The sequence below is a fragment of the Plecotus auritus genome (assembly GCF_963455305.1).
Source record: "Plecotus auritus genome assembly, chromosome: 14".
NCBI classification, from domain to species: Eukaryota; Metazoa; Chordata; class Mammalia; order Chiroptera; family Vespertilionidae; genus Plecotus; species Plecotus auritus.
Window position 1 is genome coordinate 7404609 of NC_137780.1, and position 15149 is coordinate 7419757.

At 51.9% G+C, this 15149-nt stretch overlaps 1 protein-coding gene across 4 annotated transcripts in view; it reads right to left on the reverse strand.

The window, feature by feature from the left end:
- Positions 1 to 6004: 6004 nt before the first annotated feature.
- The window catches only part of DISP1 (dispatched RND transporter family member 1), a 116882-nt gene continuing 107737 nt past the window's right edge, over positions 6005 to 15149 (reverse strand). For all 4 annotated transcript variants that reach the window (XM_080650890.1, XM_080650891.1, XM_080650892.1 and 1 more), the window contains exon 8: positions 6005 to 9638. In XM_080650890.1, coding sequence (XP_080507016.1) covers positions 6027 to 9638 — 3612 coding nt within the window. In that variant the 3' untranslated portion in view covers positions 6005 to 6026. The remainder of the gene's footprint in view (positions 9639 to 15149) is intronic.

Here is a 15149-nt window from a genome sequence, read left to right on the forward strand (position 1 = left end):
GAGTGGTCATATAGACTGTTAAATCAAGATAATGTCAAGAAATCATCCATCATTTTAAAAACGACTTAATCATGGTCAGTTTATATCATGGGGTGGGGTAGGGAGGGGAATACACCTGAATCCTAGGTTGGCACATGTCAATTGAGTGATCAAGTTAACTACCTTAACCTCAATTTCATCATCTGTAGACAGAGGAAAAGTGTCTGCCCAGAGTACTTTGACCATCTACCCATCCTTCCATCCATTCTTTCATCCAATCACTCATTCATTCATTCATTCACAACTTACTAGCTGACATTTTATAGTGTGGGTTGATTCCATTTAAATGAGGGTGTATGTAAAGGTGACTTGTAAGCTATAAACAAATACTCTATAACCATAATACGAAGGATAATCTTAAAAACATTTTGCTCTTAAAGCTGGCGGAGGGAACAGCTCCGTGGTACCCAAGAATAGAATGTATGAGAACATGGAACATTAGTCAATGCAGCTCATTTAAAACACCGTGGTGGTCACAGTGAGACAGCCTGGGAGAAGACGAAGCTTTTATTTTATTGAAATGTTTGCACAAATGTATACACTGAAAACATGTATGTACCCACATTTCTATGCTGTAGAATACACACAATAGTTGCAATAGAGGCAAATATGTAGATAGCAAATGACAATGATTCGTGAAGAGTGTGACAGTGGTCACTACAATATAGTATCGACGGTCTCATCTCATTCAACCCTTGCAACTCGGGGAGGTAGGTATCCCCAACTTTAGGTTATAGATGAGGAAACTGAGCGAGTAGAAAGGGCTGGTCTTGCTCTTCAATCTAGGTCTTTGTTTTTTAAACTCAGAATCTCTGATTTTTTAAAGGACTTGCTGCTTCATAACAGGTTGATTCTAAAATGCAGGAGATTGTTTGAAGCATAATTTCAACTTCTTTAAAAAATATATTTTATTGATTTTTTTACAGAGAGGGATAGAGAGTTAGAAACATCAATGAAAGAGAAACATGGATCAGCTGCCTCCTGCACACTCCCCACTGGGGATGTGCCCACAACCAAGGTACACGCCCTTGACCGGAATCGAACCTGGGACCCTTCAGTCCGCAGGCCGACGCTCTATCCACTGAGCCAAACCGGTTAGGACTAATTTCAACTTTTTAAAAAGGTCTTCGTTGTACAATGACAGGCTTTGGAAATCCCTTTTTCTCAGAGGGCATCAAGCTTGCTTTTTCAGGACTAGAGTCTTCTTGAAGGTTCTGTGTCGTCGTAAGCCCTCGTCCGTGACCTGAATGCAATGGGCAGTCCTTCAGTTGAGTTTTGTAACTTCGGCGTCTGCTCTCCAGGACTTAGTCTAGCGAGGAAGACGGATGATCGATTACAACACGGGATGATGGATGCGGATGGCGCACCTCGGTGTCGGGGTGACTCTAATGGGGCTGTGGAGTTTGAGCACGTGAGGTTACCTGGAGTTCCCGCCAGGATGGCCCAAACTGCTTAAAAAGATGGATCAGACTGGTTGGCCCTGGACCCAAATATGACATCAGAACACAGAGAGTAAGACCTGCCCTCCACTTCCGGAGTGGCTCTGAACACATTCTCCCAGCCCGTGGGGTTTGTAACCATCGGCGCCCAGGTGAGGAAAATCACAGCTCTGGCTCTCAGGACCGATCTGTGCCTTCTGGGTTTCAGAAGGATTTACAGGATTTAGTGGAAGGAGCAAGTTTTGTCTCGAAGTTGGCTTTTCTCACCTCTGCTCACTCTCTGATGGAAACGTGTAGATATCTAGCTAAGTGCTATGTATTCACCATGATTGGAAATGTCCCCCTGTGTGCCAATCAGAGCCCAGGGTTCTTCTTCTTCTTATTTTAAAATATACTTTTATTGATTTCAGAGAGGAAGGGAGGAGAGGGAGAGAGAGAAACATCAGTGATGAGAGAGAATCATTGATCGGCTGCCTCCTGCACGCCCCCTCCTGGGGATCGAGCCCACAACCCAGGCATGTGCCCTTGACCGGAATCAAACCCGGGATCCTTCAGTCCACAGGCCAATGCTCTAACCACTTAGCTAAACCAGCTAGGGCTCAGGGTTCTTTTCAGGTCCTTTTCAGAATAGGGTAAAAACTCAAGTTGGGATCTTATTCAATGATACAAGGTTGTTTAGCATCTATATCCCACTAATAACACACACACTATTCAGAAAACTGAAGGTGAAGAGAGCAGCCTGCAGAAAAGGACAGACACGGGTGAACTTCAACCTGACTGAGGATGTTGCCAGAGATCTGCTGGTTTCCCAAAGCCTTCTCCCAGATCTCTGCACGGGAAGAAATTTTGCTGGAGGGAGTTGGTAAGGCTGCGGCTTTACTCCACATCCCGCCCTTCCAGGCTACGTGGAATGTCGCTGGCCAGCGGCCCGAGTGCTGAGGACCGAAGTGTCCCTGCAGACCAGGGAGCCTCCGCGGCCGAACAGCGGCCCTCGTGGGCGTGAAGAGCATCCAACGAAGATCACAGCCACGTCTGTTTAAAAATAGATGCTGTTATTATTCTCAGCTAGTCCTTCAACATCTGGTAGAGATCTGCCTGGGGCCGTGGTCGGCAAACTGCGGCTCGCGAGCCACATGCGGCTCTTTGGCCCCTTGAGTGTGGCTCTTCCACAAAATACCACGGCCTGGGCGAGTCTATTTTGAAGAAGTGGCGTTAGAAGAAGTTTAAAAAATTTGGCTCTCAAAAGAAATGTCAGTCGTGGTACTGTTGATATTTGGCTCTGTTGACTAATGAGTTTGCCGACCACTGGTCTAGAGAGAGCCAGTCCTACTGTGAGATTTGTACGGGTCATATCATGCTGCCAAAAATACTGCACTCACGTCGTGTTGTAAACTCTAGAGGTTTGATTTCTTAGGCAGGCAAATGCCTCTTTGTAATCTGGTTTAGATTATTGATTTACTTGGCAAATCCTCTCTCCTTTAAATAGTGGAAATCGAAAGTCCAGGTCACTGACCAAAAGGGTCTAATTAGTGGATAGAGGTTGAGCAAATTATCCTGATGGTCACTTTGTCTCAAGTTAAAACCAGCTCCTTTGTAAGAATCTTACTAGTTAAAACAACAACAACAAACCTCGTGCTGAAAATAACCCGCCCTTGTTTCAGTACAAAAAGTTATGTGGGGAAAATACGATGAGAAATGTCGAAGTCTGGCTATTCCAGGTGGTTTGAGCAGATGAAGTGTAACTTGATTCACTGTAATGGTCACAGGGTTGGGGATATCACAGAGTCATTAATAATAAGCAACAAGTCAAGAAATGGATCGCATTTTAGGGGTCTGGGGAGGACGGGGAGGTGCTGACTGGTGTTTCAAATGTTGGCTTAAACCCCCTCAGAGGAAGATGTATGCTCTTCAGAGACGCTCTTAACAACCTGGCCATTGACTTATCTTTTTTTAAAAAAATATATTTTGTTGATTTCAGAGAGGAAGGGAGAGGGAGGGAGAGAGAGAGAGAGAGAGAGAGAGAGAGAGAGAGAGAGAGAGAGAGAAACATCAATAATGAGAGAGAATCATGGATCAGCTGCCTCCTGCACACCCCACACTGGGGATGGAGCCTGCAACTCGAGCATGTGCCCTGACTGGGAATTGAGCCGGGACCTCCCGGCTCATAGGTCGACGCTCAACCACTGAGCCACGCCGGCCGGGGTGACTTACCTTCTTATTCAAGATTAAAATTCTACGGGCCTCAAGGTGGCCTAAAAGACACTCTTGAAGAATGCCCGTTCTAGGAGAGCCCTTTTTTGTACGGACTGCTGAAGGCAGAACATCACTGCTTTCTTCCCCTGCCCTCCCTGCAATTAGAACAGCGCTCTCATACCCCACTCTCAGGAAGGTCTGCCGAGTTAGCAAGCTGTGACCTAGCTGGCCGGCGTGTGGTCACGCTCATGCTGCAACTGAGGGCTAGGGAAGTCCAGGGAAACTGTTGATGCGGTCACTTGGCGCCTTGTTCTTGGGTGTGCACACTAGTTCCTTAAGCTCATGAGAAGACACACACAAAATCCACACAAAAAAATCCTAAGTCAGGGCAGTTAAAACTGTCAAGAACAAAAGCTACGAGATTCTACTAGTCAACTACGGATATTCATGCCTTATCTCTTTTTCTTTTTAAATATATTTTATTGATTTCTCACAGAGAGGAAGGGAGAGGGATAGAGAGTTAGAAAGAAACATCGATGAGAGAGAAACATCGATCAGCTGCCTCCTGCACACCTCCTACTGGGGATGTGCCCGCAACCAAGGTACATGCCCTTGACCGGAATCGAACCTGGGACCCTTCAGTCCGCAGGCCGACGCTCTATCCACTGAGCCAAACCGGTTAGGGCGTCTCTTTTTCTATTTAATGCAAAGATATAAAACCTCTTAGTGTATAAAAATGAACCATTAATGAAAGTGGCCGTTTTAACAACAAAAAACCCCATCACAGATTACATGGCTTAGTGTAGCAACTGGAGATAAACTAAATGCCAGCAAGCATTATGGAAAAATCCTCTGTGCAGTAAAGAATATTTGAACATGGTAGTTACCTCTGCATTAAAAAAAAACAAACTCATAATTTCAATAAATTTCTACTCTCCTGGCTATGTCTGAATCCAATGAGAAGCAATCTCAACTGAGTCTTTGAATTTTTTTAACCTAGGCTTCATTTGTTTCTTCTCACGTGACCCTCCTCTCTTAAGAGAAAAGACAGCTGTTTTCAAAGTCATTGTTTCCTCATGTTTCCTTCAGAATCGGTCCTAACTGCTGGTGGAGAGATGGTTTCCATGTGAACCAACGTGAATCAGGAACATTTAATCGTCCGTAAGACCCCATTTGTAAAACGACTCTTCCTATTACCCGTGACACAAAGTTTTAAAAGTTAGAGTGATTGAGGCTGGGGCATATATTATCGCAATGGAATTTAATATCATAGCAGCTCAGCATAACTTTGAAGAAGATTGTCTTGTGGGGGATGTGCATTTCACAGCAATTACATGCAAGGGGAAGCTGTGGAGCTTCTTTCAAACAATACAGCTCTTCTCTGCGACAAGCTTCGGGCTCTGGGCCCACCCCACTTCTCAATCAGCTGGCGATTAAAAGGTGACTTTGCAGGGAAGTCAGGAACGACTTTGGTCACGGGGACCCCAACCTCAGAACAGCCTGTAATTCCTTCACTAAGCAAATACCCTCCAAGTTACAAATATTTCACAGTGAAAGGTCCCTTTTCTCTTATAATTTAATCTATTATCTTTGATTAAATTCCCTAGGACAATGCAGAGTTAGAAATAGCGATACTGCGCTGCCCAGTGTTAAGGAATTAACGTCCCGGAAGTATTCAAGCAAACGCTGGAGAGCTACCTAGAAATGTGGTTTGGTGGAGGCGGCTTGGAGTCAGGGCACCATGAGATCCCTTGCAACTCTTTTTTGAAAGCCCCGAATAAGAGGCAGGTCTAATTTGGAAAACTATTCCTAGAAAATAACAAATGTAACTTTTTTGGGGGGTGGGGGGGCAGACGTGGTATTTAGAAGTATCTCTCCACCAGTTTTCTTCAGAGGACCAGCCTGGAGGCAGGATGCCGAGGGTTAGACTTCGTGAATCCCAGCAAAAGGCGCTCTACTAAAACCCACATCCGCGGTGTGCAATCAGATGTGCTAACTGCGGGCACCCACAGGCACCAGAAGAGGCCACCAGGCAAACGGGTTTCCAGGAGAGCGGAAACTTCCAGGTAACTCACACTCCGCTCTGACTCAGCGCTAGGAGAGACCATTATTTTTCAAACTGGATTTAGATGAAGAACAACTGGACTTTTTGAAACTATAAACCAGACCCACCCCCACTTCTTAGATAGGTGTCCGACCGTTCACACGGAATACCAAAGTCTCCCGGGATCTTTAACGTGAAACCTTCTCCTTCCTGCACATTTGGGCTCCTTTTCTAAACTTCCGGGTTTCATTTCCCCTCCAAAGGAACAATCGAGGCGCCGGTTCGGAATTCAGGATTTAATACTGCATTTATTAAAGTGTTTTTATTAACAGACTTTCACCAGAAAGTTCCGCGTGTGCTAAGACAGCAGGCACGGCGCCCTCGAAGGCGGGCACCCGGCAGTGCACGGAACCGCACCGCGCCCGCGCCATCCTGCCGCAGCCCTGGGGGCGGTTCGGGCAGGACCCGCAACCAGCCTCCCCCACGAAATGGTTCAATAGGAATTTTGGTTCATTCGGATGTAAACGTTCTGAGTTCATGGGGATGCCAGTCTGTGACGAGCAGGGCTCAGCGCCCCGCTCCGCCCTGTCTGGCTGCCCCGCCGACCCGGAGTCCTTGTCCTCGGCCCCCGCCCCGCCCACTGCGGTCCCCGTGTCTCCGTGTGGACCGGGCCCCCTTTGGCTATCCTCAGAGTCACCTGCTTTCCGCGAGGACCCCGCGCTCCTGCAGACAAGCGCTGCCGGCTCGGCCGCCTGCGGGCGCGGCTCCTCGAGGCCCTGCAGGCTGTGCCCGCCGCCCCTGCCCGCCGTGTCCTGGGCCTGCGTGTGCTGCCCCGGGTGGAGGAAGCAGCTCCGCGGCACAGGGCTCTGCACTGCGGGGGGGTGCGCTCTGCCCTGCAGGCAGGGGCAGTGGTGCACGTGCGGGACGGGGGGCACGAAGCCCTCAGGGGCTCGGTGCGCCACCGGCAGAGGAGCCACGCCGTTCTGCACGTGCACGAAGCTGCCGGCAGCGCGGCCACACTGGTGGCACAAGCAGTCGCCCATCTGTTGGCAAGAGTGTGGACCATATTGCAAATGTCGGTAGGCATTTGGGCAGCTGCATCTCTGGCTCAGAGAGAAGAAGTGACGCACGGCGCGCTGGTCCAGCGCCGGCTGCAACAGGGCAGAGCTCGGCTGGCTCCTGGCGCTCTGGCCGAGCTCGCCGGGGTAAGCTGCGGGCACGGGCATCCCCGCACTCTTGGCCGGGCCGCTGAGAAACTCGGAGCAGACGTGGGTCTCTTCATAAGCGGCCTTCTCAGAGGCGGGGCAGCTGGGGGACGCCAGAGGCTCCAACTCATAGAACTCATGCTCCGCGTCGGATTTCTGGCCCCGGGGACCCACCTGGTAAGCATTCACGCTGTGCGTTTTGCTCGGTCCCTTGTCCCGCGGACTCGCAGGCAAGCGGTGGGAGAAGGCACTGCACTGGAGCTTCCTGGGCAGCGGGATCTGACCGCAGGCGCCCTGTGGCCCGAGGCACCGGCACAGGCACTGGAAGAAGAAGGTGGCGAAGGCCCAGCTGATGCACATGATGAGCATCATGAAGGTGCCCAGCTGGGTGTAGGCCAGGACGGTGGACGGCATCATCATGGCCCCGGCCACGAAGGTGGTCAGGGCGGCCATGGCGATGGCGGAGCCCATGCGGCTCAGGGAGAAGACCACCTTCCCTTCCCGGTCGGCGTCCGGGGCCAGGCGGTACGCAACCCCGTAGTGGACGGCGAAGTCCACCGACAGGCCAACCGCCACCGAGATGGTGACGGACTCCAACACGTTCAGCTCCCAGCCCAGCAGGACGAGAGAGCCGACCGTCACAAATATGGTGCCGGCGATGGAGACGATGGCGTAGAGGCTGATGATCACGTTCCAGGTGGTGAGCAGCATCACGCTGAAGGCCACGGCCACGGACAGCCCCATGGCGACCAGGGTGCCGTCCGAGAGGCTGTCCTGCAGGTCGTAGAACTCCAGGTTGCTGACGAACCAGCCGTTGCCCAGGCCCTCGGGGGCCGAGCTCAGCTCGCGGGAAATCCACGCGTCCACCTCCCTGTAGAACTGGTGCATCTTCTCGTAGGCCAGCGTGAAGAGGTAGGTGCTCGGGAACTCCAAGACCACCGCCCGGATGGTGTCGTTGATGTCGAAGCGGGGCCCCGGGGTCTTGCTGTCCAGGTGGTAGCCCGTGCTGCGCTCCAGCTCCATGATGGCCCTCTTGATGCACAGCTCGAAGACCTCCTGCTTGTAGGGGAAGCTCCAGCGGCTGCAGCAGGGGTACAGGGCCGGCTCGTCGCAGTCCTGGTTCTCCATCCAGCGCTTGAAGGTCTCGATGAAGCAGCTGGTGAAGTCCTGCTCGTCCGTCTGGTAGAAGAACGTCTGGTTTCGCAGCTTTTGGCAGAAGTGCAGAATCCAGACCTGGGACGCGGGGCTGGCGATGTTGAAGCTGCTGTCCAAGGTCAGCTTGCCTTTGCTCTTGGGGTTCAGCGGGTTGCCGTTGTCCTCGGGGGACACCCCCCAGATCACCGTGATGGGCATGTGCAGCTCCTCACCGTGGTGGACGCGCTCGAACATGAAGAGCTTCTTGTACTCGGCGTCGTAGCGCTCGAAAGGGTGGGACGACCGGAACACCTGGAACTCGGACAGCTCCAAGGAGGGCAGCTTCATCTTCGGGTTCACGCACACGATGTAGGCGCCCCCCACGGTCAGGGCGAGGAACCAGAACAGCCAGAGGTAGCGGAACTTGATGACGATGCAGGGCAACACCTTCTCGAAGAAGATGCGCGAGGCCTCGGAAACGGCAAACAGGGCCTTGTGGCCCGCCCGGCACGCCGCCGCCCAGCAGCTCTTGTGGGGGTACACCTGCGGCTGGGGCTTCCGGAAGCAGGTGAATATGTTGAGGAGGTACCGCTCGTGCAGCACGACCACGGCGGGCAGCCACGTGACCATCAGCAGGTAATTGACCAGGATGGCGGTGCCCGCGTACACCCCGAAGCAGCGGATGGCCGTGATGTTGCTCACGTAGTTGGCGTAGAAGGCGGCGGCCGTGGTGAAGCTGGTGACGAACATGGAGAGGGCGGCGTGCTGCAGGGTGACGCCCACCGTCTCCGCGGTGTCGGCCTGGGGCTTGTCGAACTTGGTGTAGTTCCAGACGTCGCACAGGACGAAGGCGTCGTCGGCCCCGATCCCCACCAGGATGATGAGCGCCGTGAGGTTCATGAAGGGAAAGAACTCGAAGTTGAACACCACGCGGTAGAGGAAATAGGAGACGATCAGGGAGCTGATGATGGCAAACATGGTCATGAGCGTGATGAACACGGACCGGGTGTAGACGCACATGACGAGCAGGACGATGACAATGGCGATGGCGGGGTACACGGTGTCCATCAGCAGGTAGTCCTGGAACAGGCTGTGCTTGATCCCAAACTCGATGCCGGTGACGGTGGTGACGCCGTCGGACGCGTTCCAGTGCTCGAAGTTGTCCAGGTAGATGCTCATCATGCTCTCGCCCTTCTCGGTGGGCGAGAAGAGCATGCTGTACTTGAGGGCGGGCGCGGGCTGGTCGGCCGCCCTCGGGGCCATGAAGTCCTTGTCCACCAGGTAGTGCAGGATCTGGTACACGGCGTTGTACTTGGTGCACTTGCGCGGCACGTGGGCGCACTTGAGCTGGTCCTTCCTCCGGGCCGCCGCGTCCCAGCAGTCGGGCTCCAGCGTGCCGTTCTGGTAGTGCTTGGCGCAGGCGCGGAGCAGCTTCAGCGTGTGGGTCACGTCCCGCTCCACGATCTTCTGACAGGACGACCGGTTGTTCAGGATGGCGATGTAGTTGCCCAGCGTCCAGCTGGGGCAGCAGGAGGCAGCCGTGGTCCTCTGGCAGAGGTCGCTGAACTGGGGGTGCGCCCTGATCTGCAGAGACAGACACACGGAGGGCTGGCGTTTAAAACAGGGTCCCTCACTGGGGCAGCATAACTCAGTGGTTGAGCATTGACCTATGAACCAGGAGGTCACGGTTCGATTCCCGGTCAGGGCACATGCCTGAGTTGCGGGCATGAACACCAGTGTGGGGTGTGCAGGAGGCAGCTGATCCATGATTCTCTCTCATCGTTGATGTTTCTGTCTCTCTCTCCCTCTCCCTTCCTCTCTGAAATCAATAAAAACATTTTAAATAAATAAATAAGTAAATAAATGGGTTGCTCAAAGGTCTGGGTTAAGGTGGCCTGGAGGGCCAGGGAGTTCAGAAGGTAAACAGCCATCCTCTGTGTGACCAAGTCCTCGCTACTTTACTCTGGACAACACAGTACTGCTTGGGGATGACAGGCGAGTGTGAAACAGCTTCAAGTAGTGCTGGTCTGGTTTCAAAAAGGGGAGGAAATTAACACCTCTTCGGTAAACAAGCCTTTTCAAAGTCCCTCTAAATAGCAATAAGGTGGACGGGCTATGAGGCTTCCGCATGCATACCTACGGATCAGTTCAGAGGACAATGGTCCAATTGATTCATGAAACATTCTGTGGCTTTGCCCAAGATTTCTGGTTATCAGTATGAAATGTGGGGTGATGAAGGTATATCGGCTCAATCAACCTAGTTGGAAGCAACATGCCATCCCCTAGAAAACTCAGTGAATCAGAAAGCAACGGGCTGGGGTGGCCTCACCCTGTGCACCTAAAGGTTGCCGGCTCAACTCCAGGTGGGGACGGACACATCCCCCAAGCTGGTAGGGAGCTGGGAGGGGGCGTGCAGGAGGCAGCCAATCACGGTTTGTGCTCACATCAGTGTTTCTCTCCCTCTCCCTTCCTCTTTCTCTAAAAAAATCAATAAAAAACCTCTTTAAAACAATTTTTTAAAAAAGCGACTGTTGATATCAGAAGCGCTGACGACAAAGATGGATGAAAGCCCTGGAATAAAACTGTTCCCTGAAATACATACATTCACAGGGGTGGGCAAAGGAGCTTTAAATATAGTTGTACACAGAAATGACACAAGAATCAATCATACAGGAACATGAACTTGTGTTCTGCATACTCACAACTGGGAACCTCCTTTGCCCTGGGATGTATGTGATTTTAAATGAGTATGTACAACTAACACCATAAATAAGAGTTTAACGACTTCCTCCGCATCCTTTAACGCTCACGCGAGGCGGCTGAACCCCTGGGAGAACTTCCTCTCTCGGCAAACAGGGCCCTGCTGCCTGGTGGTAGCAGGAGTGGCGACCCCGGGTTCAGGGGACAGCGCGTCCTCTAGGCCACGCTTCCGGGAGGAGGCTTTTCTGCTGACGGCTGTTCTTGGTACAGAAAATGGGGACGTTGTCCCAACGCCAAGCCTGGCACTGCTGATTCACGCGGAGGCCTGCCCCAGTGCACGGCCTTCGAAGCCCGTAAAGGCCACGAGCGGCTCCTCTTCCCCCGGTGAGAACAGGAACATCCCTCCTGGGAGCCCGAGCAGACTCCTCTCGGAAGCACCAGAGCGAGAGACAACCCACTTGTCACAGCCCCGCGGCTCACTTGCCAAAGGCTGTTCCAGGGAGGAAACGCCGGAGTTCTAGAAGGGTGTGAGCGCCCGGCAGGCCGGCGTGGCTCAGTGATTAAGCGACCTAGGAACCAGGAGGTCACGGTTCGATTCTCGGTCAGGGCACATGCCAGGCTTACAGGCTCAATCCCCAGTAGGGGGCGTGCAGGAGACAACCCATCAATGATTCTCTCTCATCATGGATGTTTCTCTCTCTCCCTTCCTCCCAGAAATCAATAAAAATCTTTTTTTAAAAAAGAAGGGTTTGAATATTTTTGACTAAATCCACCTTGATCTTTATTAAAGTGGCCTTTGCCAATCATGCATGAAATACCTTCTCCAAGGGGAGGACATGTTGGCACAAATCACCTCTTTGGAACCGAAGCTTACCAAAGAACAAGTCACTCAGAACCTAAGCCCTCGCCGTCAAGATAACGCAGTTAAGCTTTTGGGGAGTCAAAAGTTTTATGTGGATTTTTGACAGCACAGAGGGTCGGCACCCCAAACCCCCATGCCGTTCAAGGTCAACTGCACTTTACGGGACTAAGATAAAATAAACTGGCCGTGTATTGGGAACTGCTGAGGTTGGGAGACTTCCACCTGAGGAATTACTCTGTTATTCTACTTCTGCATTGGTTTGAAAATGTCCATAATCAAAAGTTGTTTTTAAAGATACTCTGTCGGGGGTTAAAAAAAAAAAAAGAGCCAAAAAGACTATCATTCAAGTGTACTAAATTAGTGTTTATTTTAACAGAGCCCTCATTTTTAAGTTCACTTCCAAAGAGCGATAATTACTTCACATTTCACAAAATGGGATAATTCATATTTAGCTGCTTCCAGGTGAAGACAGTCACACGGGCTGTGAGGGGAAGCAGTTGCCTAGCGGACCAGGGAAGTCCGGGAGAGCACCCTCCGGGTCGTGGCAGCTAACCCTTCCCTCCCTGCAGAGAGATAACCCGCAGGCCCTGCACTCAGCCCGGGGAGCCGGGAGGCAAAGCAGCCCTAATGTCTGACAGCTTTCAGATGGAGGAAAACAAACGGCACCCATTATGAAACCCAGGATCTGCTAGAAGGAACCTATTTGTAGCGGATGAAGTGACCGAATGGAAAGACAAAGGAAGCAGGTTGCCAGCTGAGACTGGGAAAGCGAGCACAGAGTCCTGTCCTTGAATAACCTTCACAAATAACAGCAGGGCTGTTGTTTTCCGCGAGGGTATCTGATCAAAGATGAAAATGTTGGACCAGATGAACACCACTTGGACGGCCACTATCAAAAATAAACGCCAGCAGCCTCCGGAGAGGCGATCCTGATTCCAAGGCGGCGCTGGCGGACGGGCCACCTCGGAAAACCAGTTTCGGGGGCGCGTGCAGGGTAAGAAGTAAGGACAGCGCTGAGACATCGTGCTGCACACTTACCCGGGGCTGGAAGGGGCTGGAAGCTGGTGCCTGAGGCCCTGAGTCTAAAGGACTGGAGTACAAGGAACTGCCTGGGCCAGCGGTCGGCAAACTCATTAGTCAACAGAGCCAAATATCAACAGCGCAACAATTGAAATTTCTTTGGAGAGCCAAATTTTTTAAACTTAAACTTCTTCTAACGCCACTTCTTCAAAATAGACTCGTCCAGGCCGTGGTATATTGTGGAAGAGCCACACTCAAGGGGCCAAAGAGCCGCATGTGGCTCGCGAGCCACAGTTTGCCGACCACAGGCCTAGGCGGTCAGGAGTGAGGCCGTATGGTCCCATCCGCCTTCCGTTCGAAAGAAAAAAATGATCCTGACGCCTATACCAGATGAATACGGCACGGTGGTCCTTGCCCTCAAGTCGCACGAGCGACAGGGAAGTCAGACCAGAAATCAGTAATCCTAACTCGGTGTGAGAAGGACCACCGTGTTATGTGGAAGGGTCTGCGTGAACCCGCGGAGGGGATGCGAGGGCGAGTCTGTGTGTGGACAGCGCCCCTAACTTGGTGGTGTGACTCAGCCAGCTAACACTCGTTATATATTACCCTCTGGGGCTTACGGAGCTTGGCAAGCGGGTATGTCTCCATGCAGAAGACATATATTTCTGCCATATTTTGGGGAAAAGAGTTCATACGGATGATTTCAAAATCGTTGACATTTATAAAAATAGGAACGGAGTGAGAGCCATTTCTTCTAACTCTCGTGAGCACCGTAACTCTTAATTGGAGGCATTCGCAAATTGGCTGCTGTCGAAAGCCAGGCTGTTTATGTGGCTGTAACGTGTCCCTGCACATTCCCTGGTTAGACGGCAGCAGGGGTGGGGTTGGCTTAAAATAGTGGGTAAAGGAAGAAGAGAGAAAAAGGAGCAGGCAGCAGAGTTCTAAATAATACCTTACTTTCAAAACCAGCGGCTGAGTTGGAGCTATTTTAAGAGGCTGAGAAAAAGCTAAAGGGAAGCAAGTCACCTCCTAATCCCAGCTTCTAGTAACTGCTGGCCTCTCCTCCCCCACGTGACCGCGGGCCTTGTGACTGAACAACTGAAGGGACCGAGAGAAAAGAAAAGGCGAGGGCGCCACGGCCTTCCTTAGAATAAGCACTGGGGAGGGCCTCACTGCCCGTGAAAGTGGCCCTGGAAAACAGGTCTTAGGCACCGAATTTCAAATCCCTCGTATCAGCTGATCGCTCAGAGTCCTGACTCCGATGATGTGCAGGGACTAAGAGGCAGGGACAGGGTTTCCAGCGGAGACAAGACAGAGAAGCACACTCCTGGCACGAACGACCAACTGCCAGTGGGCCCCCGAGGTCAAAGGGCAGAAAAGGAACGGAGAAGATGGGGCGTCAACGGAGGCTCCTGCGAAAGGCTAAGGAACAGACTGTCAGGAGGGAGCTGACAGCTTGGGATCGAAGCTCTTCGTTCGGGGGGGGGGGGGCAGCTGGGGAGGCCGGGCTGTCTGGACTCCGTGTGTGAGAGGCTTGTCGTGGGAACGAACGCTGGGGTTGAACTGGGTGTGCTGTCAGCACAGGCAGGCGACAGCGGAAGCATCCGGTCCCCCTGGGCATTACACTGAGGACCAGACCTGTTCTAGGGTCGACCTACCGACAGTTAAGCTCTTCTGCTCTGTGTCATTTTGGTGCGTGTCCCACTCAACGTGATGCTGTTAATCATCAAATGCTGAAGTACAACACTAGCATTTGGGGGGAGAGGGCGGAGGGAGACGGCCAGGTAGCCTCGGGACACAGTTTGCTCAAATCACAGCAACAAATAAAAGCCCGCAAAGGGTCCCAAGCTGGAAGACTGGAAGCGGCACAGCAACAATCTGAAATAGCTGAACTCTGACCTGCTAACCCAAGTTCAGATGCCACTGAGCATCTTATCCCTATGGGAAAGGTTATGGTTCTGGCTTCACGGCAGAGTTAGAGATGAGAATACAAAGGCACTAGCCATTGGCAAAAAATAGCATTTAATTTAACAAGTTCCAATGACAAGCATGCCCTCTGAGGCAGAATTTGGGGACCCCGTGATCTAGCTATTCCCGTGCTGGTGTGGGTCTGTAACTGGCTCGGCCCCTCATTGAGATGTGTGTGTTCCGCACATTTCACAAGTGGACCACAATGCTTAGGGTGTCCTTGCTACGGATTACAAATCTGACCGCACAGCTATCCAATCCTTATTCGGAGCCCAGGGGAGAAAAGCACTCGAAGCAGTGCACCCAACCCTTTATAGTCTGCATTCTGCAAGTGTATTGAAACCGCTAGAAGGCCACATATTTAGATTTCCTTGCATTCATCTCTTGTAGAAATGCTTCTGCTATAACGTGTTCCTGCCTCCAGCCTGCCTGAGACGGGGTCTACCAATCAGCTAAGGGTCCATACTGTATCTCTGTGAGCAGGGTGAGAACCTTGAACACATCCTGCTTTTTGATGGAGGCTGTGAGGACCGAGGGATGGTCCT